The following is a 22591-nucleotide window of genomic DNA, read 5'->3' as shown; positions in this document are numbered from 1 at the left end:
GGGATAGAAGTTACTGTTCACACTGTGCGGTTACTGTTCACGCATGGTTTCGTACTGTTCACCCATTTTTCAGCCACTTTTTCATTAAAAATGAGTCTCACAGTACTATTCACACATTTAAAAATTATTTTGTTACAGTATTTTCAGTTTTTAACAAAAATAAGTTGTATTTAAACGGACCTTTTATGAGGTGAGTAAGGGGAAATTTGGAACGCATTGAAAGAGAGTAGAAACAGAAAATCATATCTCTAATTGCAGCTTGTTTGGTTCCTAATTCCCACTACACATGTCAAGGTTAACATTTAGCTGACTATTTTGTTTTTGCTTTGTTTTTTGATAATTTAGATGACTAGATTTCAGTTTCGTGACTGGCATCTTCCCTTTTATTACCATAGTATTCACATTAGAGTGTGCGGTGTGCACACGGAATGCACAAAATAAGGTGTGCCAGTGCAACTATCACTGTCCAAGCCCAATATATCTAAAACTACGTACCTTAAAATACTATAAGAAATGTCTTTTGGAAGAAAAGAAAATGTGATGGGCGCCTTATTATATACACTTTCATATACCCTTAAATTTTAAGTAAATCATAACTTGAAATCACAATTTTTAAGTGCATGGACTAATGTGTGTCAATGTTTGTATAAATATATAACAGGTGCATGAACTAGTTTTTACCGGAAAAGAAATGATACGTGTAAACTGTAAAAAGGAAAAGCTTGACGAGCTAGGAAATTACTTAGAAGAAAGAAAAAGTAAGCATAGGAAAGAGACAAAGCACATGCATATTAGTTGACACATTGCCATCATATGTATCCTCAAAGCTGTCAACTTATTAAGAACCACTAAGGTTCAGGTTTCGTCTCTCACATAACTCTGAACCCCTATTTATTTTTCTTCCTGTATAGCTCTCCTTTACTCGGCACCTCTTCATTTCTTAACTCATCCATGTTTTTACAATCATCATTCATGGGGATTCTCTTGGTTATCATAGTAACATTTTTTATTCGGACTTGTGATGGACAACTGGCTTTTCGTTTCTACGCACAAACATGCCCAAATGCTGAGTCTGTAGTTCTCTCTGTAGTTCAAGATGCCATTGCCAGAGATCCTACTGTGGCTGCTGCCTTGCTTAGGCTCCACTTCCATGACTGCTTTGTTGAGGTTTCTCTCTCATACATACACACATATTCCACGTTTCCCAACAGCTTTTTATTCAAGCTTTTTAGCTTATTTATTATTTATCATTATTTTTCTTATAACAAGTGAAGAGGGAGATTCAAACCTCGGTTCAGTGCTACTGAGATAAAAAAGTTATCCACAACTTGTTTACTATATTTTAACCAATTTTTAATAAATAAGATTTTGGCAAAAACTACATATTGATTGATTGATGGGATTGATTTTGATGGCATGAATAGGGGTGTGATGGTTCGATTTTGATCGACAATGGTCTAACTTCTGAGAAACGAGCATCGCCACACCAAGGCCTTAGAGGGTTTGAAGAGATAGAGAAAGCCAAAGCAGAATTGGAAAGTGCGTGTCCAGGAGTGGTTTCTTGTGCAGACATAGTGGCTTTAGCCGCTCGAGATGCTGTAGCCTTGGTACAATTTTTTACAACAAGAAAAGGGATTTCTTTAATTTTGTGAATTTTTTTCATTTTTATGCTATAGTAATTAATATGGAGTATTTAGTATAGTAATATTTATTTTGTGTGTAGGCAAATGGACCAGGATACCAAGTTTTAACAGGCAGAAGAGATGGCCGGGTTTCCAATATTGAATTGGCAGCTGCTATGCCGGATGTGAATGATTCAATTCAGCTACTTAAGGCCAAGTTTTTGGAGAAGGGACTCACAGAGAAAGACTTGGTGCTTCTTAGTGGTATGTATATATGACAGTATGAAAATTATGCTTCTCTCTCTCTCTCTCTCTCTCTCTCTCTCTCATGCAGTTCAAATGACATTATGGTTGGTGAAAACTTAAACTGATATGAACAAAGATTTTTTTTCTTTCTATTTTTCTTTCTTTTCTAACTAATAACACTGAAAAAAGTTATCTGGTAAGATAAATCTTAGGATTCTTATCCTTAATGACTCTGCTAAGGACAAATTTAAGAGTCAGTTGTAGTGCACAATTTCCCAAAAAGGGAACACCTTGTTCGTTGTTACTCTCAACAAATGGTTATTGTGTGTATTTTTCTTGATATCTATGTTTAATTTAACTTTTTGGCCCGTGGCCTAAAATACACGTGTAGGCTAAAGAGCGATAAATACTCATGATGTATAATATATATCTTTCAAAAAAAAATTTGTCAACAATTCATTGGTTATAGCTACAGGCATAAATTCAATGTTTTTGTGTTTTTTTCTTGACGTTAGAGCAACTGTAACCGCTATTTTAAAAGATTTCGTCTATTTTACATATAAAAAAATTTATTTTTTTATTTTACACCATCATTTTTATAAAATACTTACATTTGTTCATCTATTATACACTATATTTTACATAAATAATATTTTTATGAGTTGAAGAGAGAGAGAGAGTAAGTGGAAGAGAGAATGTGAGAGGAGAGAAATAATACTAAAATAATGTATAGATCGAAGAGCTATAGTAACCTTGCATATATGCATAGTTACTGTAACACTTGTGCATTTATGCACAATTTTACACTCACTGATGTAGATGTTTTTTTGGTCAAAATGTGTAAAATAAGCTATTTTTTGTATTTTGCAAGAGCTGATGTGGTTGCTCTTATGGGACAAAATGACCCTAATTTTTTTATAAATATATTGTAGTATAAGAATGTTTTTTGGAGTTATTTATTTTACTGTTGTTAATATAATTTATTATAATTGAAACATCAAGTTGACCTATAATCATAATTGATATTATTTTATTACAGGGTAAATTTTATTCGCACCTTCTGAGATTTTGGCCAAAGCCTAAAACTTTTCAAAATTAACCCATTTGTTCTTTAAAGCTAATTTTCTATTTTTGAGCTACCTAAAGGCAATTTAATCTCTAAAACAGTTTAAAAAAAAAAAAAACTAATTGTTTATGAACTAAATTGATTTTAGAGACCAAATTGGTTAGTTTTAAAAAGTTTTGGAGCTAATTGGCATAAGCCCAAACTTTAGAGTATGTTAGTAAAATTTAACCTTTATTATATACTAATAACAAGACGTTAACAATCTTATTGTAATGATTATCTTGGTACTGACCCCCTTTTGTGTTAAAACTTTCAGCTGCACATACAATTGGAACCACAGCGTGCTTCTTCATGAACAAACGGCTTCACAACTTTTTCCCAAATGTAGAAGGAGTCTCGTCTGATCCATCTATCAACCCTACTTTCCTTCCAGGCTTAGAGGCCAGGTGCCCTAAAGATGGAGATGTTAATGTAAGGTTGGCAATGGATAGTGGGAGTGAACAATTATTTGACATCAATATTTTGCAAAACATTAGGAACGGTTTTGCTGTGCTTGCATCAGATGCTAGGCTCAATGATGATGAGACAACCAAGAGTGTAATAGATTCCTACTTTAGTTTACCCAGTCCATTGTCTGCACAAGCTTTTGAGGTTGATTTTGCTGATTCCATTGTCAAAATGGGTCGGATTGGTGTTAAGACAGGTTTTCAGGGAGAGATTAGGCGTGTATGTTCATCTTTTAATTGAATACTATATGTCAATCAATAAATTAAGAAAAATGAATGTAATATAAGGATTTTTATATGTATAAATAGCAACAATAGAAGGAATGTTTTAATTTTATATATAATATATGTGAATGTGGTTGATAATTGTTCTTTTTATGTGAGTAGCTGTACATCTTTACTATAGTGGTCCATTTGGGATTTTTTTTTCTCTCTCCAAAATAAAAAGGCTAGAAGGGCAAGGGAATCCAAACAACACTGGGTTTTTTTTTTCACTTATAACAAATGAGGTAAGGGATTCAATCCAATATTTTTCTTACAGTGCAAATTAAAAGTACAAGGAATTTATTCATTTGGCTAAATTTTAAGGGTTTTTATTATATATAAATATATATATTGCATTTTATCTAATAAAAATAATATTTAAATAGAAATGAGAAAGGATAGAGAATAGAGAATTTGATATTGGCCAATGTAAAAACAAATGAATTTTTAAAATTAGAAAAATTGCTTTATCTTTCAAAATTTTGCTAAAATATGAGTTTAGAGGTAGAGCATTTTTAATAAAAAAATTTCATAACATATTTTATGACCGTGGAAAGTCTAGAATAACAGCAATATTCAACAATATATTTTATAATTCTTAAAGTAACAAATTTAAACAATAAAATTGTATGAGTATAGGTTTATATGAGAATTAATAATAACTTATTAATTCAATGATAATAAAACTAAAGTTTTGTTCTCAAATTTTTTGAGGTCAACTATTGATCTTCAATAATTAATAATAACTTAATATTTCAATCAATATAGCCAAGAATCTTATAGCCACCTTGTAGCTTAACTAGCATATTTTCATGATATTTTCAACGAAAAAGTCTATGATTCAAATCCCATTTCTTAACCATCAAATTTATTTTTTATTTTTTTAAAAATCAACCAATGTAAATATATTGTGAAAATTATTATATATATAATATGGGTCATGCTAACGAATGTCTTAAGGGCACTGGTTAAGAATTAATTTTAGGAAAGTTTTGACATTACTTTTATGGGAAATGAAAAAAGCTGTCAAAATATTAATTGTTTTTTTTTTCTTTTCCCATAAAAATTTTCTTTAATTGGATTCTTAGCCAGTGCCTAAGGGCATACCCTTTTTTTATGGATAGCTCATAAAAGTTAGAACTATATGAGTTTAGTTAACTCAACTAATAAAGTATGGATTCTCAAAAAAAAAAAAAAAAAACTAATAAAGTATGGTGTAGACATAGAACGTAAAATCGAATCACATTTTTTATCGTAAAATAGATCTATAAGAGATTTGGAATTAAATTTTTAAACCCCACCTACATTAGAAACTAATTAATATCTTGACATGATGATAAAGAATGTAACAATTATCATAATGGAGCATTAAACAGTGTATCATTTCTAAGACAAAAATAAATAAATTAAAACCACAAAAAATTAAATAATAATTAAATTTATGGCCTACCTATTACGTGCAAGTAAGTTTCAATAAATACGAAGAAAGAAGATTCAGCAAAAAAATAAAAGTAAAAAATAAAAAAAAAAAACCGAAGAAAGAAGAAAGAAGACAAAAGGTTAGGTCACTTGGTCTTTGTCGAAGCCAACTTGAGTGGTAGTAGAGGAGATTCTGGATCTGGAATATTGCTGAAGATCGATGCCCTTTCAGTTTCACTACCACATCGTTGAAAAACTTTTGCTACTTTTTCCCTATCGGCTTTATATCCGTGTGGGATCAACATGCCAATATTCTACTATTTTATTTTTATCAATGTAAATGAGATTTTCTTGGATTTTCTAAAAAGTAATTAGTCTTACTTCATAAAATTTGTACTTTGTGTTCTCTTATTATTGTGTTGTGATCATTATACTCCATCACCATGTATATAATATTCGTAATACCACATTAATTGAAATCATGTTTTGAAAACATTATTTTACTTGAGATTGTGAAATTTTGTTTAAAACATGATTTCACAATTATAAGTAAAATCGTATTTTTAAAATACGATTTTGCAGGTTGTATGTATAACAAAATTGTGTAATGAGGAATAAACAATAAGATTTAACTTTAATTATTGAGGATTTGAGGATTTTTTTTTTTTTTTCCAATTTAAATCTATTAATGTTTAGGTTACTCCAAACTCTTGTGAGTTTGATCACTAACCATCTAGATAGGTTTACCATCTAACTCTTCAAGTTTGTAAAATCATTTTTCATTAAGACAAATATGATAGGTATACCACACAATGCAAACCATGTAATTAAAATTAAATAAAAGACACGTGTCATACATGTAATTAAAATATTAAAATAAATTGAAAATTTTATATGAGAAGGTATCTTAATCCATTTGGATTAATTACTTATAAAGATATATAGCTAGTTTATATATACGAATATCACTATCTAACTATTTTTCTTGAAGAATACGTTTATATCATACTTATGGGTGAAGCTTGTATCCAGCGCCTTTTTGTATTGGACACGCTACAATTCAGACATGTGTCCAATTTTGAATACATGTCCACATCGTAGTGTATCCAGTGCAAAAAAGCTTAAGCACTGGACCCAAGTTGTATCCCATACTTATAATGTCAAGATTCACAATACCAAGTGTGGGCATGATGAAGATGAATTGCCTTATTGGTCTAGTTCTTATCTACCAATCACTATTTCCAGATAATCTTTCCTTTGTAGTCCATCATTAAATTTATTGCAAGAAATTTAATACAGAGAAATTTACTTTCCATAATTACATAGGTTTAATTTTGTTTTATCAATCATAGTAATCTCTAGAGGAAAATAAATTTTAATGCTATTTACAAAACGTTCTTAAAACCCTTTTTTCTCTCTTGAAAACTTGAAATTTATCAAAATTCCTTTCCCAAACTTTAAATCTTTCCAATATCTGTTCATTGCCTATATTCTAATCAGTGGTTAGATCAAGCAGAAGTGCGCGGAAAAAAGGTAAATTGCTCACTATTATTTGTTTTTAGAATTCAATTGCTCTTTTAGTTATTTATTTCGGAGTTCAAGAAATGGGTAATGCTGGATCTTCTTTTGCTTCATTTTGCTCAAGTTTATTGGCATAAGTTTTACATTATATGTTTTGATTTTTTATTATTATCATTTTTTGTTTTTGTAATATGCAGTTCCAAATGCAATTTTGACTGTGCTCCTTAGAGCTTTTTTTTTTTAATTTTCTTTTTTTGAAAAAAAATCAATACAAAATAATTATTTTCTTTTTTATTGAAGTACAAAATACATACTTAAAACTTTTATGGGTATGTATAGAGTTATAATGCTAGTACTCCAAGTATAAAAAACTTGGGTGACAACAGATGCCAGTGGTCAGCAACATAGGATGATAATGCCTGATAACGATTGCAAGAAAATACGTTAGCAAATGAAAGCGTAGTGGGTGGCCAAAAAAATGAACGAGTTGATGCATCTCCATCATTGCGAGGCGCATGAGTGAGTATGGCCACATGATGAGGCATGAAACTAGTGCATCTTGGCATATGTATGCCTAAATGTTGCTGGTAGGTGAAAGCTTGCGAGGGGCTCTTTGTTTTTCTGTTTGCAAAGATGGAGATGCAACTATTCCCCATGTTTAGTTGTTATGCGAACAAGTAGTAGTATAGATAAGAAGGGCAACAATACAAATATAGATCCATCATAAAAAGGAAGTTTTGGAGGAAGGGATGTAATTGCGTATAAAGACAAAAGGAAGTTGATAAGGACAAACATGGTGAATGTTCGAGGAGAAAGAAATGGTTTGAAATCGATAGAAGAGCGTTAGGTTCGATGCCACTCTGAAAGCTACAGCAAACAAATCCAAATTAATGGACAGAATCATGTGAATATGTGATTTTGTGGATAATGATGGATTAAAAAGGAATGTGGATTATTGGTTTAGTTTTAGAGTGGCGGTGGTTTGCATATATTTGGGTCAGTATGGATTTAGACGTTTAGTACGTTTGCTTTTGACACCGACTGCCTACTTAGAGCTCATTAAAAAATAAAATTATGCATTTAAGTTTGGTTTATGTTTTTACTAAACAAATCGAATTTGTTCGTAAGCTACTTGTTTAATTTATTCTTTTCTCATATATGGTAAAAACTAGACAAAAATTTTTTACCACTTCATAAATCTATGAATTGATGAAATATATTATTAATAAACTACAAATTATAATTTGTTATCATATAGATCTATTTACAAAATTATAAAATCCAAACTCAAATCTATCTATCTAGAGAGAGAGTTAAATCAAGCTTCATGTTCACGAATTTATTTATGCTTTAGTTTGACTTATTTGTTAAACAAACCAATATAAACAATTTTTTTTTTCAATCCAAATTCCTGTTGTTCATAAACAACTTAGTTCATTTATAGCCCTACCTATATCCATAATCAAAAACTCTTGAACAATTTCATCTTTATTATTATGAACTATGCGTTAGCATGAACTCTAATATAAGGTTTATATACTAGTTAATCATAAACTAATCCTAAAGTTGTAGTACTTGTACTATATATTATGATTATTTTGTTTACTTTACAACTATATGGACTAATCATGCATTATATATAGAAAAATTTGAAACTTCAAAATCATTAAACCATGAAAGTGTGTTCATCTTTTCTTTGTTTGTGTGTGGGGTCAAAGAAAGGATATGAAACTAGGGTAAAAGCAATAATAAAAATGTTAACGGATGCCCTAAAAACATTAATTTAAGAAGTACTTTTATAAATTTTTATGAGAAAAGGAAAAAAAAAGTAATTGAATTTTTGAATAATTTTATATTTTTCTCATAAAAGTAATATTAACTTTTCTAAAATTATTCATTAATAATTACCTTAAAAAAACCGACCGGACTGAAACAATAAATAAACATTAAAATTCTCTTTATTATGGAATATGAAATTGAATTGAAATATAATTTTATTCATATATTTGTGTGCAATAAATACTGGCCACGTTGCAATAAAGAGTGGCAAGCCATGACGTATGTTTTACAGTGCATGTTAGACTATTTTAGTCAAAAATCATGTCTATGTCCATTTATTAGTTTTTAGTGCCATAATAAATAGTGGCAAACTATGTCGGAGAAGTTATTCTGTGTTTTCGATGCATATTTCTTCTCTTTCATATAAAGATGGACCCTCAAGGGTGGACTTCTCACGTGAGGGAGAAGAAACAAACAATGAAAACAGAGTGAATTTTTTCCCTCCTGTAGGCCATTAGTCATAAATTTTGGGGAAGCTGAGACCTTTTCTTTTCTTGAACAGTTGACTTGTTTCTGTTTATTCCACTGTTAGAAATTCAAGGATGAGTAAATGATTATTCACAGTACCTGTCTTCCCATATTGATTGTAGCATCTAGAAGGAAATTTCCCATCAAAAAAAAAAATTTGTAGCATCTAGAAGAAGGATAAAAGCTAGTATTTTGTTTAGCAACAAAACATTTATAACAAAAAAATTTTGCTAATTTTTAACTTTTTTAAAATGTTGTATTAATTTTAACCATCCAAAGTCCAGACAAACTGTCAGTGTTTTATTTTTTTGAAAAAGGCTCTTAAATTGTGTGGTATGCAGTTGCGAATGTGAAATTCCAAGAAAATTAAGCACTAAAATTTAAGGTGTAGTTTACAATTTATGCATAATTATGTGTTAATATGTATAGGTCATTGGGCTTAAGGCCACTCACATTGTTTTGCACTAAACACATACTTATATTGCCAGTTAACACGATCATAATTCATTGCAATAATTGATAAACGATTTGATGCTCTGTTTTTTGTTTGGTAGAAAATGATTTGATGCTTTGTTTTTCTTTCCTCAGGGGTGTACCGTGCCAGCTGTTTCCAATCGATGGAAAACACATTTCTTCCACCAGGTTTCCGTTTCCATCCAACAGATGTTGAATTATTAAATTACTATCTCAAGAGAAAAGTCATGGGAGCCCCATCCCATTTCCAAGTGATTTCGGAGTTAGACCTATACAAATATTCTCCTTGGGACCTTCCAGGTATTTGCTTGATATATAATATATACGTGTGATATGAATGTTAAGAGTCTTGTGATTTATTAGCATTATTCGATTTTTTTTTTTTTTATAGAGAATTTGGGGTTAAATACTCCTAACTCTTGGATTGAAAAAGTAAAAAAAATGAAGAACAAAATTAGTAGATGTAAATAAATCAATACCTTTAATATCTAATGCTTTAAAATAGATATGAAATAAAGGGTCAAATGAATTTTAGGTACAACACTTTGTACCAATTTTTAACTGTCATATTTCATTCATTTTAAATCCAAATTAGACTAGATTTGCATTGGTTTTGAAGTCTGCAATGTCTACTTTCCAATGAAATAAGCTTCACTTAAAATTTCTTTATAGTATTGAATATGTCAATTAAGTTACAAAGTTCTTGGTAGACACAATTATATATAAATCATAATTTGATATATTTTGGCACTAGGATTTACCAAAACATATATAAACTTAACATATGTTTTAGTTTCATTTAGCTTGGTCATGTGATAACTAATACTAATTAATTACATTTTTATCAACAATAGGAAGAAGTCAATATCAATCTAGTGACAACGAGTGGTACTTCTTTTGTCCCCGAAACAAGAAGCACGCAAATGGTTCAAAGATAAATCGTGCTAATGAATTTGGATACTGGAAAGTTAGTGGAAGAGATAGAACTATTTCTCATGGGGAACAAAATTTGGGAATGAAGAAGATCCTTGTCTTTTACACTGGTCGGCCGCCAAGAGGTGCCCGAACAAGTTGGGTAATGCATGAATATAGACTACTTGATAAGGACCTCGATATCAATATACAGGTACCCTTTTTCCTTTTTGGAGGGTGACTCTCATTTATTTTTGAATAATTATTAAATACTCTTGAAATACAAGTGATATAATACTATATATTGGTTTCGGTTAATGGATGCTCTTAGAACTATTTGTTAACAAATCATTTTATAAAAAAAAAATTTGATATCACTTTTATAAGAAATATTTAAAAAAAAATGTTAGAAAAATCAATTGCTTTTTTTCTTTTTTCATTAAAATTTCTAAAAATATTTTTTAAATCAATTTTCTTAGCTTTAGAGTATCCTTTGAAAAAAATCATTTTTATATATTATTTATATTTATTGGTGCGAAGACCACGTCATTATACTACAGAAGTATTTAATAATTTTTCCTTATTGTATGGTTATACTTAAATAACTTTTGTACATTAGTTCAGCTTCATAGACAATCGCATTGTTTGCCAATTGTTCTAGCTATTTAGCCACTGTTTTCTGAGATTTTTTTTTGGCGTAAATCATATGATGCAGGATTTGTATGTACTCTGTAGAGTTATCTATAAGAGTGGTGTACAGAGTGGAACACCATTGAACCAGGAAAATTGGGACTCATGTCAAGATGATATGCTAAACAATGCTGCTTTTGAATCACCTCAACTTCCTGACCAGCCCCCTTCACAGCATGTGATGGCTGATGATGATCAAAATATATCTATGGTGATGAAAAGCATGCCAGTTGACACAAACGTCTTCTCATCTTCGATAGAGGCTTTTCCCATTTTAACAGAGTCAAGTGGAGAATTTACTTTTTCCTTAGAGGGTGACAATAACTTAACAAAGGTTGAAGAAACTACTTGGCCTGTCGACAACAATAATAAAAATGAGGTTGGTATAATATCTCATAATTATAACCGACCCTAACTAATCCATAAGAATCTATAACTAACTCCAAAATTTTAGAACGAAGGCTTGACTATCGTTGTTGTCTATGTTTGTTATAAAGTCAGTTTCTTTTGGTGTGTTCAGAGGTTTTATTTCAGCATATAATATGAACAATTCAAAGTTTATATCTCTAAATTCTTTATGGTAAAGATTACTTAGTGTTTATGCAATATTAAATCCAGAATATTGTTCCTCTCTCCTTGTGTGTGTGTTAAATACTTAAGTTATGTTTGGTAATAGTTTTATTTTCTATTTTCAAAAACTTACTTTTGGGAATATAAAGAAAAAACAATTTTCTTGTATTTTTAAAATCAAAAACATATTTGGTTAATTGAAATTAAAAATATGGGTTTTTAAAGAAAAAAATAGAAAATACTAAAATATGTTGTTATTAGGATTTAAACTCTAATGCTAACTCATTAAATGAGATAGATTCATTAAATTAAATGCATGTTTTCATTGACTTTTGGAAACTAGAAACTAAAAAAACAGCATTTTGCATATTTGTAGTTTTCTTCACAAATTGAGTTTTGAGAACAATTTTTGCTTTCCGTCCATTTTAGGTTACCAAACAAGTTTTTTAGTCTCAAAAATAAAAAATTGTTTTTGAAAACAAAAATTAGGAGAAAAAACATTTACCAAACATACTCTCAGTATTCTCAAAAGAAAAAACAGTGGGTTAATCCCACATTAGAAAATGAGTATGACTTAAAGAGGTTTAAAGTCTGTACTATGTATTCAAGAATTAGGTCCTATGGGATATAAACTACTGTCAGTTTCTTATGGTTTTATTTTATTTATTTTTTTTTTTTTTGGATGGGGTGAAATAAGTGCACACACATAATTTCCTAATAATATGCTTCGTAATCTAGTACATCCATCAAACAATGGATTGAAATATGCAAATCAAGGTGTTCAATTTGCAATAACAAGAGCAATGGGCACTAGATATTGCATTGCTTGATGACTGACTTTCATTTTTGTTCTTATTATCTGTTGTGACTCGTTAACATCAATGATATAGCAAGTTTTACTTAAGCAAATATTTTTCCATGTTTGCCACCAGTATCAGGACTTGTTCAATTTCAATCAAAGTGAACATGAAGCTCCACCAAGTTGGGATGGTTGTGATATATTCAAAGATTTGGAGGATCTTGGCTTCCTGGCAGAACTTAACAAGATTAATGGTCACTATATCTGCAATAGTCAGGCAGCAGATTGTGTTACAGATCAAATGTTGCTTGAACAGAATGAGTTCTTGAGAGCAGCAAAAGAGTCTGAAATTAACCCTAATAGGGGATTTGGTGTGCACTATTCAGAAATATTATATGATCCAATACTTGATATTCCTATGCCTCAATCAATTGATGGGGAACCAATGATCCTACAGGAACCACATTGGTCACATGAGCCTCTTGATATGTCTTCAAAGGTAACTAACTAGGTTTATGTTTGTTTGTTTGTTTGTTTATCTTTATAATTTTATGAATTGGCCCCCCTTGGAAATAAAATCTGGCTTCACCCGTGTTAAACCCACTAACCATGTTACAATATAGGCTTTGGTTATAATTTTACTTATATTCTGTTGATTATCTGATTACTGCAACTTTTTACCAGCTGAACAACAATTTTGAAGTAACAAAAATTAATGAAGATGAAGTATTGTCTCATAACCCAGCTACTGCTCCCTGGGAACTACACAAAGAATATGAAAGCTTTTCTGTTACAGAATCTGGTAAGTGGAACTAGTATTTTCCAGTCTAAGGACACAACTTTCACAAATTCTTTCACAACAATTGAGCAGACATGTTGTGTGGTGGACCAGTGTGAAAGTGATAATGCTAGTATTAGTATTCTCCTTTATGGCTTTGATTTATATTTATCTTTTTAATTCATAATTGTAACATGTGTTTACAGGAACACAGAGTGCCATTTATTCAAGTCTCCAATCCTTATTGGAGTCCATCCCTGCAAGCCATGCCTCAGCTGTAGAAAATCCAGTTCATAATAGTGGCTGGTCCTTGGGGGTGCAATCCTTTGATAAACTATTACAAATTAATGGCTCAAGCAAGCATCCTTCACCTACTCATAATTACCAAATGCTTAATCAACCTTGGAAGAGAGCTTCACCTGGAAAGGGATATAAGTTTGTGGCTGGCCTAGTCGTGCTCTCAGGGACATCATGGTTTGTTCTTGTCTTAGTGTTTGCCAAGATTGCTCGGCTTCTATGGAAGATGATCTTTTCTTAATTGTGTCGAATTTATTGAATATCTTTCTCAAGTGCTACCATTGCTTTAAAACACACAGCTTGCTAGGCACACACATTTTTTTTCATGACTATTGACATGGACATCATGGTTTTTCTTGTCTTAGTGGTTGCCAAGATTGCCCGGCTTCTATGGAAGATGATCTTTTCTTACTTGTGTCGAATTTATCTAATATCTTTATCAGGTGCTACCATTGCTTTAAAACACAGCTAGCTAGGCACACATTTTTTTTCATGACTATTGACATGGCAGGAGGTTATAATTAAACTGGTAAAAAGTTATCTTCTTATTCCTCCTCCCCTAAAAGTAAGGTTGTAAACAAGTCAAGCAATCAAGTACTAAACAAGATTATTCATTTAATTTTTATTTTTAAATATAAGCTGAGCTCATGCTCATTACCAAATGAGATTGCTTGTTCAAGTTTAGTTCATTTTATTGTAAAATAAGCTCAAGTTTATTTACGAATTATTTGATTAACTTATTTATTTCCCACATATTGTAAACATTAAGACTAACATTTTTTATCCCTAAAAAATATATGCTAATTATTAATAAATAATTAAAATACTATAGTTGAAATTATATTATTATAATCAATTAGATAGAATGATTTCTTTTTATGATTATAAAAATTAAATTCATGAACCTTATGTTGTTTAACCCTATATATAATTTTACTATAAAATGGACTATTTAATATTGTTAATTAATTGCAAATAATCATTTGATATCTTATAAACTTGTTTACAAATTTATATAATCTAATCTCAAGTATATATAAATATATTTTAACATTTATACAATCTACATAAAAACATATATTATTATATATATTTTAACCAAGCCTCATACTCTTTATAAGTACATTTTTATGTTTGAGCTCAATTTGTTTAAATATCAAGCATAAATTTAAGCTTGAGTTGGCTGTTTTGCTAAATGAACAAAAATAAACATGTTTTTTTTTTCCCCAAATCGAGCCCAAACTATTTATAAATAACTTGGTTTTTATATTTTTTATTGTTATAAAGTTTGGGTAAATTTTAAATATTTATCCTAAACTATCACTTGATTTGCAAGATCCATGAGACTTTTTGTTTTCCTTTTTCATATTTCACTTTCAGGGGCATAGTGGTGCTTGTGCAAAGCCTCATATGTGTTCATAAATAAATAAAATAAACTCCATATGTTTCCACGTTTTACCTCAGTTCTTTATTCTTCTCTCCTCCTCCTTCTTTTCGGATAAATTGTTTCTTTTCTTCCTCTTAATTTTTTTTACTAAATATCCTTTTGCATGATTCTTCAGATTCACTCGAGTTTGTCACTTGAAAGTTCAAAAGGCCAACCCTACATATATGATGTAAATTTGTTTTCCATGGAAAGTTGAACATGTATGTTACAGTATTAATGAATACAAATCTTCTCTGACAAGTTTTGATTGGTAGAATATAAAGCGGAACACATAAAATGAAATGGAGGATTTATATTCTAGAAGTAATTATTCACTTACAAATTTTTTGTGGTCATAACAAGGTTGAAAGGGTCAAAGGGTTTTGACAACAGAAAAACGTATAAATTTATTTTAAGACAAACTTTAATTACAATTTCTTAAATGCTATATCTTAAATTTCTTTTAATTGAATTCAACTACATTATTGTATTAACTAATAAACAAACTTAATCATGTGGTTTAAATTATTGAAGTTAATTGGCGATTCTAATGTATAACACTTAAAGAATTAACTGTACCTAAAATTTTAAGTTCATTAAAAAAAAAGAAAAAAAAAAAAAAAAAAAAGAGGCCTATGATTTTTAATCATTGAGTCAAACACTTTTAACTGTATCAAATATCAAAGTGCCATATGGATCATTATCTCCCATCAAATTTCCATGTTTTCATGCTAAAATTAAGGCTTATGCATGGTCCATTGAAATAAGGAGGGTGTAATTAATCCTTGGCAATCGGAGGAACAAAAAGATGGAAAATAAGAAGAGAGCATTAGACAAAAACGAAAGGAAAAGGGAGAAGAGAAGGGAGCTACGTATAGAGATGAGAGAACAACAATCCTTTTAACAGCAGCTAGCTGCCGCCTATGGAATTTTTTCTTTTAGCTGGAAAACAAACTTCGATTTGACTGTTGTACAATTTAAGCTTGTACTACAATATAAATTCCAAAAAAAATAAAAATTCTCAACCATTCTAAAGATTGAGGAAGATCGTCTAAGGTGCTTTCGGAAGCAGGTAGGATATCTTCTTCTTCTTCTTCTTCTTCTTCTTCTTCTTCTTTTGGTGTCTGTGTGTTTGCAGGATTATGTGTTGGTGGGATAGGCCATTCATTTCATTGAATTGGTGTAAAGAGATAAACCAGGGGATGTGATAATGCTTTTTTGCCTTACTAGATTAATGGTTAAGGTTTTTGTACTTATAATTACGTTAATACATCATGGTGTCATCATTAACACCTGGTGTATCACAAATATTGTAGTATTTTCTCTTTTATGCATGCTACGGATTGTACTTAATAAAAGCTAGTATAAATGTCATCTTTTTGTATATGAATGCATGAATGAATCCAATTTTACAAAATGTGTATAAACTGGTATGACAATTAATGTGATTAGTGTCACCTTAACAATATAATAAATTAATATTTGAATTAGTTTTTCATATTTGATGATTTGCATATCACTCAAAAACCATTATAATGAAGTTTTTGTTTTGTCAGATCAGCCTCACCAAGTGAAAACAAAATAACCATATTTCTGACCTTTATAAATCCATGGCTCCAAGCACAATCAGAAAAGCCATAGGAGCAGTGAAGGACCAGACCAGCATAAGCCTAGCAAAAGTTGGAAGCAGTAACTCACTAGGAGACCTTGAAGTAGCCATTGTGAAGGCAACAAGACACGATGAATACCCAGCAGAAGAGAGACACATACGTGAAATACTTAGCTTAACATGCTATTCACGTGCATATATAAGCTCTTGTGTGAACACCCTCTCTAGGCGCCTCAGCAAGACTAAGAATTGGATTGTGGCACTTAAAACACTTATGTTGATCCAAAGGCTACTCTCTGATGGTGATCCTGCGTATGAGCAAGAAATCTTTTTCTCAACTAGGCGCGGCACGCGTCTTCTTAACTTGTCAGATTTCCGCGACATTACACATTCAAATTCATGGGATTATTCTTCGTTTGTAAGAACGTATGCATTGTATCTTGATGAAAGGCTTGAGTTTAGGATGCAAAGCCGGAGGGGAAAACGCAGTGCTTTCGCATTAGAAGATGATGATGAGGAAGCTAGCCAACATAACCAGGCACCTCCAAGAGCTACACCAGTGCGTGAGATGAAGAATGAACTTATATTTTCAAGGATGCAGCATTTGCAACAGCTTCTTGAGCGACTCTTAGCATGTCGCCCTACAGGTTTGTATTAATGTGCACCATTACCATTTTGTTATGAATGCTCACTGTATTCAAATGCATGTATGTTTGTTTACCACGTATCAGGGACGGCTCAATACATTTCCGAGCCCAAGTCCACAACTATATATAAGGGCCTTTTTTATATTTAAATATTAATTAAATAATATTTTTTTAATTTTTAATATTATTATTAATTAAACATTTATTTTTCTGCATCTTTTGAAATGTAAAATTAATAATTAAGTTTATGTGATAAATGAAAAGAGATCTTATACATTTTACTGTAATCTCATCTAGCCTAGAAGCATATCTGATTTTGCTATAAAGATTAGTACACAGGTAACACAATGTATAAAAGATGGAAACTTAGAAAACTAGCTGACTAAATAAAAAAATTATTTTGCTTTTGTACAATACATGTTGGGGAAGCCAAAACTAACTAATAAAGAACTTCTTCTTTTTTTCCTTCTATACACATAACATGTAAAAAGAGTTAAAAGCTAAATCTAAATAAAAAGTATTGACCGCATTGAATGGATTAGCATTGAGTGCATTACAATAAGTAAGTTCTAAAGAAGTGTGATTTTTGTTTTGTCCCTACTATTATTCTTTTCAAGAAAAATACTAATTTTTGTTGTTTAAAAATTTTGGGACATATCTATTATTTTTTTGCTTAGTGAAAAGCTCTTAATAGAGGCAATCTTCTTCCATTTGGAGGCCTTAGGCAACTGCCTCAATTGTCTATATAGTTGAGCCGGCCCTGCCACGTATTAGGATTTTCTAGAAGTTCTTAGAATAATTGCACCATTAATTTCTCAAAATTCAAACCATTCATTTTAAAAGATACAAATTTAATTTTGTCAGATTATCTATAATTTAAATAATTCTGAAATGATATTAGTCAATAATTGTTTAAATGTTAATGACACGTTACAAGATCCAATTCACTTATTTTAAAATGAAAAGACAGGATAAGGTTCTCGAAACTCTCTACAATATAATAAAGTTCCCTTAAAAACTTTAGAAGATCTAATCAATGTACCACTACTAGATATGTTCATCTTTAGTGCCGTGCCAATGATATGATAGGATTAAGAGACTATTGTCTAAGCTTTTTCAATGTTTTCATTTTTCATTCGTCAACGTAACTATTTTGTCAATAATTCTTTAAACACAATAATTTTTACAACTTTTTTATTATTAATGATATGGCTTATTGTGATTAATGGTGTATAGTGTCAATGGAGAACCTAGATGAAAGTTATGTTGCTCCAATTACAATTAGTTATTTAAGTAACTGTGAAATATGTTTTGTATTGCATTACTCATACTTTGGTGCAATCGGCACTAGTGATTATAAATATGATAATTTTCTGGATTGGAGCAGGTGAAGCAAAGAACAGCCGAGTTGTGATAGTGGCTCTCTACCCCATTGTGAAAGAGAGTTTCCAAATATACTATGACATAACAGAAATAATGGGTATCTTAGTAGACCGCTTCATGGAGCAAGAGGTCCAAGACTGTGTGAAGATCCACGAGATGTTTTGCCGAGTTGGCAAACAGTTTGATGAGCTCGACATGTTCTATGCCTGGAGCAAGAGCATTGGGATTGCACGCTCTTCTGAGTACCCAGAGCTTGAGAAGATTACCCGAAAAAAACTTGAGATAATGGACGAATTCATAAGAGACAAGTCAGCTTTGGCAGAATGCAAAAAATCAAAGCCTCAACAAGAGGAGCAAAAGGAAGTGCCTGTGGAAGAAAATGTAGAAGATATGAATGCTATAAAGGCTCTGCCACCACCAGAGGGTTTTGTTGAAACCTCAGTTGTGGAAGAGAAAAAGGAAGTAGAACCAATAAAGAAAGAGGAAAAAGAAACCAAAATTACACAACAAGAAGGTGATTTGTTGAACTTAGGAGAAGGTACAATTACTAGTGAAGAACATGCTGATAAATTAGCCTTAGCCTTATTTGATGGGGGTGCACAACCAACAAATCAAGCACCAGCTCTTGCATGGGAAGCCTTCAATGATGAGAATGCAGACTGGGAATCAACATTGGTACAATCAGCGAGCAATCTGTCAGGGCAGAAGCCATCACTTCCAGGTGGTTTTGACATGCTATTGCTTGATGGCATGTATAAACAGGCAGAAACAAATGCAGCAATTCAGGGTCCTGGCTCTGGGGTTACTGGAAGTGCAAGCAGTGTTGCACTTGGTTCAGCTGGAAGGCCAGCAATGCTAGCATTGCCGGCACCAGCATCACCCGAAGGCAGCTCAGCTATTACTAGTAGTGCAGACCCTTTTGCAGCCTCATTGGCAGTGGCACCGCCGCCTTACGTGCAAATGTCAGATATGGAGAAGAAGCAGAGGCTGTTGGTGGATGAACAATTGATGTGGCAGCAGTATGCTAAGGATGGGATGCAAGGACAGCTTGGAATTGCAAAGATGCAGCAACACAATCCTTACAACATGGGAGGTTACACACAGAGCTATTGAAGCTTTTCTTTGTTAATGAGGCCTAAGTTATATGTGTCTGTTCTTTTTTTTTTTTGGGTCTCCATTTTTTGCCTTTGCTGTTTCTCCCTTATTTCTCATTGAGTTTAAAGAGTTTCTAGGTCCGTTTGGATACAGCTGGAAACTGAAAGACACTGTAGCAAAATAATTTTTAAATGTGTGAATAGTACCGTGGGACCCATTTTTAATGAAAAAGTTACTGAAAATTGATGTTTGTAGGTTCCGTGAACAATGCATGGATGTACTGTTCATAGGGGTGGCAAATGGGCGGGTTGGGTTATAAATGGGTTAGGTGTATAATTACCCATTTATCCATTTATGACCCGTTTATATATAAATTAATTATCCATTACCAACCCAACCCATTTAATTAGTAACCCACCCATTTAACCCAATATGACCCAAATACCTCTAAAACTACTTGAAATACCCTCTTGACCTCCAAAATACCCATAAATACCTAAAATGATGTAAATACCCCTAATCTTCCAAAATTACCAATATACCCTTGGACATCCAAAATTATCCCAAAAATCTCTAAAATTATCCCAAAATACCCATGAAACCTCTAAAATGACCAAAATACCCCTGATATCTCTAAAATCACCAAATATGCTTAAAACCCACTAAAATGACCAAAATACCCCCCAAAACTCAAAAAATGACCAAAATACCCCCCAAAACCTAAAAAATGACCAAAATACCCCCAAACCCCAAAAAATGACCAAAATACCCTTAAAACCCCAAAAAATGACCAAAATACCATTAAAACCTAAAAATGACCAAAATACCTCCGAAACCCAAAAAATGACCAAAGTACCCCCAAAACTCAAAAAATGACCAAAATACCCCCAAAACCTAAAAATTACCAAAATACACCCGAAACCCAAAAAATTACCAAAATACCCCCGAAACCTAAAAATGACCAAAATACTTCCAAAACCCAAAAAATTGCCAAAATACCCTCGAAACCCAAAAAATGACCAAAATACCTCGAAACCTAAAAAATTACCAAAATAGCCCTGAAATCCAAAAACTGACCAAAATACCCCCAAAACCTAAAAATTACCAAAATACCCTCAAAACCCAAAAAATTACCAAAATACCCCCAAAACCTAAAAATGACCAAAATACCCCCAAAACCTCAAAAAATACCAAAATAGCCCCGAAACTCAAAAAATACCAAGTACCCTTGAAACCCGAAAAATGACCGAAATACCCTCAAAACCTAAAAATGACCAAAATACCACCAAAACCTAAAAAATTACCGAAATACCCCAAAACCTAAAAATTACCAAAATACTTCTGAACCCTAGAAATTTACCGAAATAACCCTAAAACTAAAAGATGACAGAAATGCCCTTGTAACCTAAAAAATGGCTAAAATACCCTTAGAATTTAAAAGATGATCAAAATAACCCCGAAACCTAAAAAATTACCGAAATTCCCTCGAAACCTATAAAATGAATGAAAGACTCTTAGAACCTTTAATTTGTCAAAAATATCCTTGAAACATCCAAAATACCCTGAAACCTCTATTTTGGTAATTTTAGATGTTTCAGGTGTATTTTGGTCATCTTACATGTTTAGGGGCATTTTCGTCATAATTTGGGTTTCATGGGTTTTTATCGATCATATTTTTAGGTTTTGGGGTTATTTTGATCATTTTTTTTAGGTTTTTGGGGGTATTTCGATCATTTTTTAGGTTTCAGGGTATTTTGGTAATTTTTTTAGGTTTCTGGGGTATTTCAGTTATTTTTTAGGTTTTAGAGGTATTTCGGTCATTTTTTAGGTTTATGGAGTATTTTGGTAATTTTTAGGTTTAAGGAGTATTTTGGTAATTTTTTAGGTTTATGGCGTATTTTGGTCATTGTTAGGTTTTGGGGGTATTTTGGTCATTTTTTTAGGTTTTTGGGGGTATTTTGGTCATTGTAATAGGTTTTGGGGTTATTTTAGTCATTTTTTTAGGTCTTGGGGTATTTTAATCATTTTACAGGTTTCAGAGGTATTTTGGTCATTTTTTAGGTTTCGGGGGTATTTTTGGTAATTTTAAGGTTTCAAAGGTATTTCGGTCATTTTTAAGGTTTAGGGGGTATTTTGGTCATTTTTTGGGTTTTTAGGGTATTTTGGTAATTTTTGGGTTTTGAGGATATTTTGGACATTTTAGAGGTTTTGGGGGGGGGTATTTTGCTCATTTTAGAGGTTTTGGAGGTATTTTTCTCATTTTGGGGGTTTTGGGGGTATTTTGGTCATTTTTTGGGTTTTGAGGGTATTTTGGTTAGTTTTTTGGGTTTTGGAGATATTTTGGACATTTGAGAGGTTTTGGGAGATATTTTGCTCATTTTAGAGATTTTGGAGGTATTTTGGTCATTTTGTGGGTTTTGGGGGTATGTTGGTCATTTTTTGGGTTTTGGGGGAATTTTGGTCATTTTTTGGGTTTTGGAGGTATTTTGGTCATTTTTAGGTTTTAGGGGTATTTTGGTCATTTTTTGGGTTTTAGGAGTATTTTGGTCATTTTTTTGGGTTTCAGGGGTATTTTGGTTATTTTTTGGGTTTTGGAGGTATTTTGGTCATTTTTAGGTTTCGAGGGTATTTTGGTCAGTTTTTGGGTTTTGGTGGTATTTTAGTAATTTTTAGGTTTTAGGGGTATTTTGGTCATTTTGTGGGTTTTGGGGGTATTTTGGTCATTTTTTGGGTTTCGAGGGTATTTTTGTCATTTTTTGGGTTTTGGAGGTATTTTGGTCATTTTTAGGTTTTAGGGGTATTTTGGTCATTTTTTGGGCTTCAGAGGTATTTTGGTCATTTTTTGAGTTTTGGGAGTATTTTGGTCATTTTTTTGGGTTTCAGGGGTATTTTGGTTATTTTTTGGGTTTTGGAGGTATTTTGGTCATTTTTAGGTTTCAAGGGTATTTTGGTCAGTTTTT

The 22591-nt window shown here is 31.6% G+C and overlaps 3 protein-coding genes across 3 annotated transcripts; all 3 read left to right on the top strand.

The window, feature by feature from the left end:
* Positions 1-813: 813 nt before the first annotated feature.
* On the top strand, positions 814-3806 carry LOC126715860 (peroxidase 43). The gene is made up of 4 exons (XM_050416684.1): positions 814-1167; positions 1425-1607; positions 1724-1886; positions 3251-3806. The coding sequence occupies exons 1-4, from the start codon at positions 952-954 to the stop codon at positions 3679-3681; spliced, it is 993 nt and encodes a 330-aa protein (XP_050272641.1). The 5' UTR covers positions 814-951; the 3' UTR covers positions 3682-3806.
* A 5735-nt stretch (positions 3807-9541) lies between these two features.
* Positions 9542-13712, top strand: LOC126705478 (NAC domain containing protein 52-like). The gene is made up of 6 exons (XM_050404509.1): positions 9542-9725; positions 10280-10551; positions 11053-11406; positions 12530-12895; positions 13081-13198; positions 13381-13712. The coding sequence occupies exons 1-6, from the start codon at positions 9569-9571 to the stop codon at positions 13710-13712; spliced, it is 1599 nt and encodes a 532-aa protein (XP_050260466.1). The 5' UTR covers positions 9542-9568.
* Positions 13713-16507: 2795 nt separating this feature from the next.
* On the top strand, positions 16508-19649 carry LOC126707545 (putative clathrin assembly protein At1g03050). The gene is made up of 2 exons (XM_050407252.1): positions 16508-17153; positions 18541-19649. The coding sequence occupies exons 1-2, from the start codon at positions 16508-16510 to the stop codon at positions 19647-19649; spliced, it is 1755 nt and encodes a 584-aa protein (XP_050263209.1).
* The last annotated feature ends 2942 nt before the right edge of the window (positions 19650-22591 follow it).

Source organism: Quercus robur, chromosome 2 (genome assembly GCF_932294415.1).
Source record: "Quercus robur chromosome 2, dhQueRobu3.1, whole genome shotgun sequence".
Classification (NCBI taxonomy): domain Eukaryota; kingdom Viridiplantae; phylum Streptophyta; class Magnoliopsida; order Fagales; family Fagaceae; genus Quercus; species Quercus robur.
The sequence above is the reverse complement of the archived record's forward strand: the minus strand, read 5'-3'. Positions and strand labels throughout refer to the sequence as shown.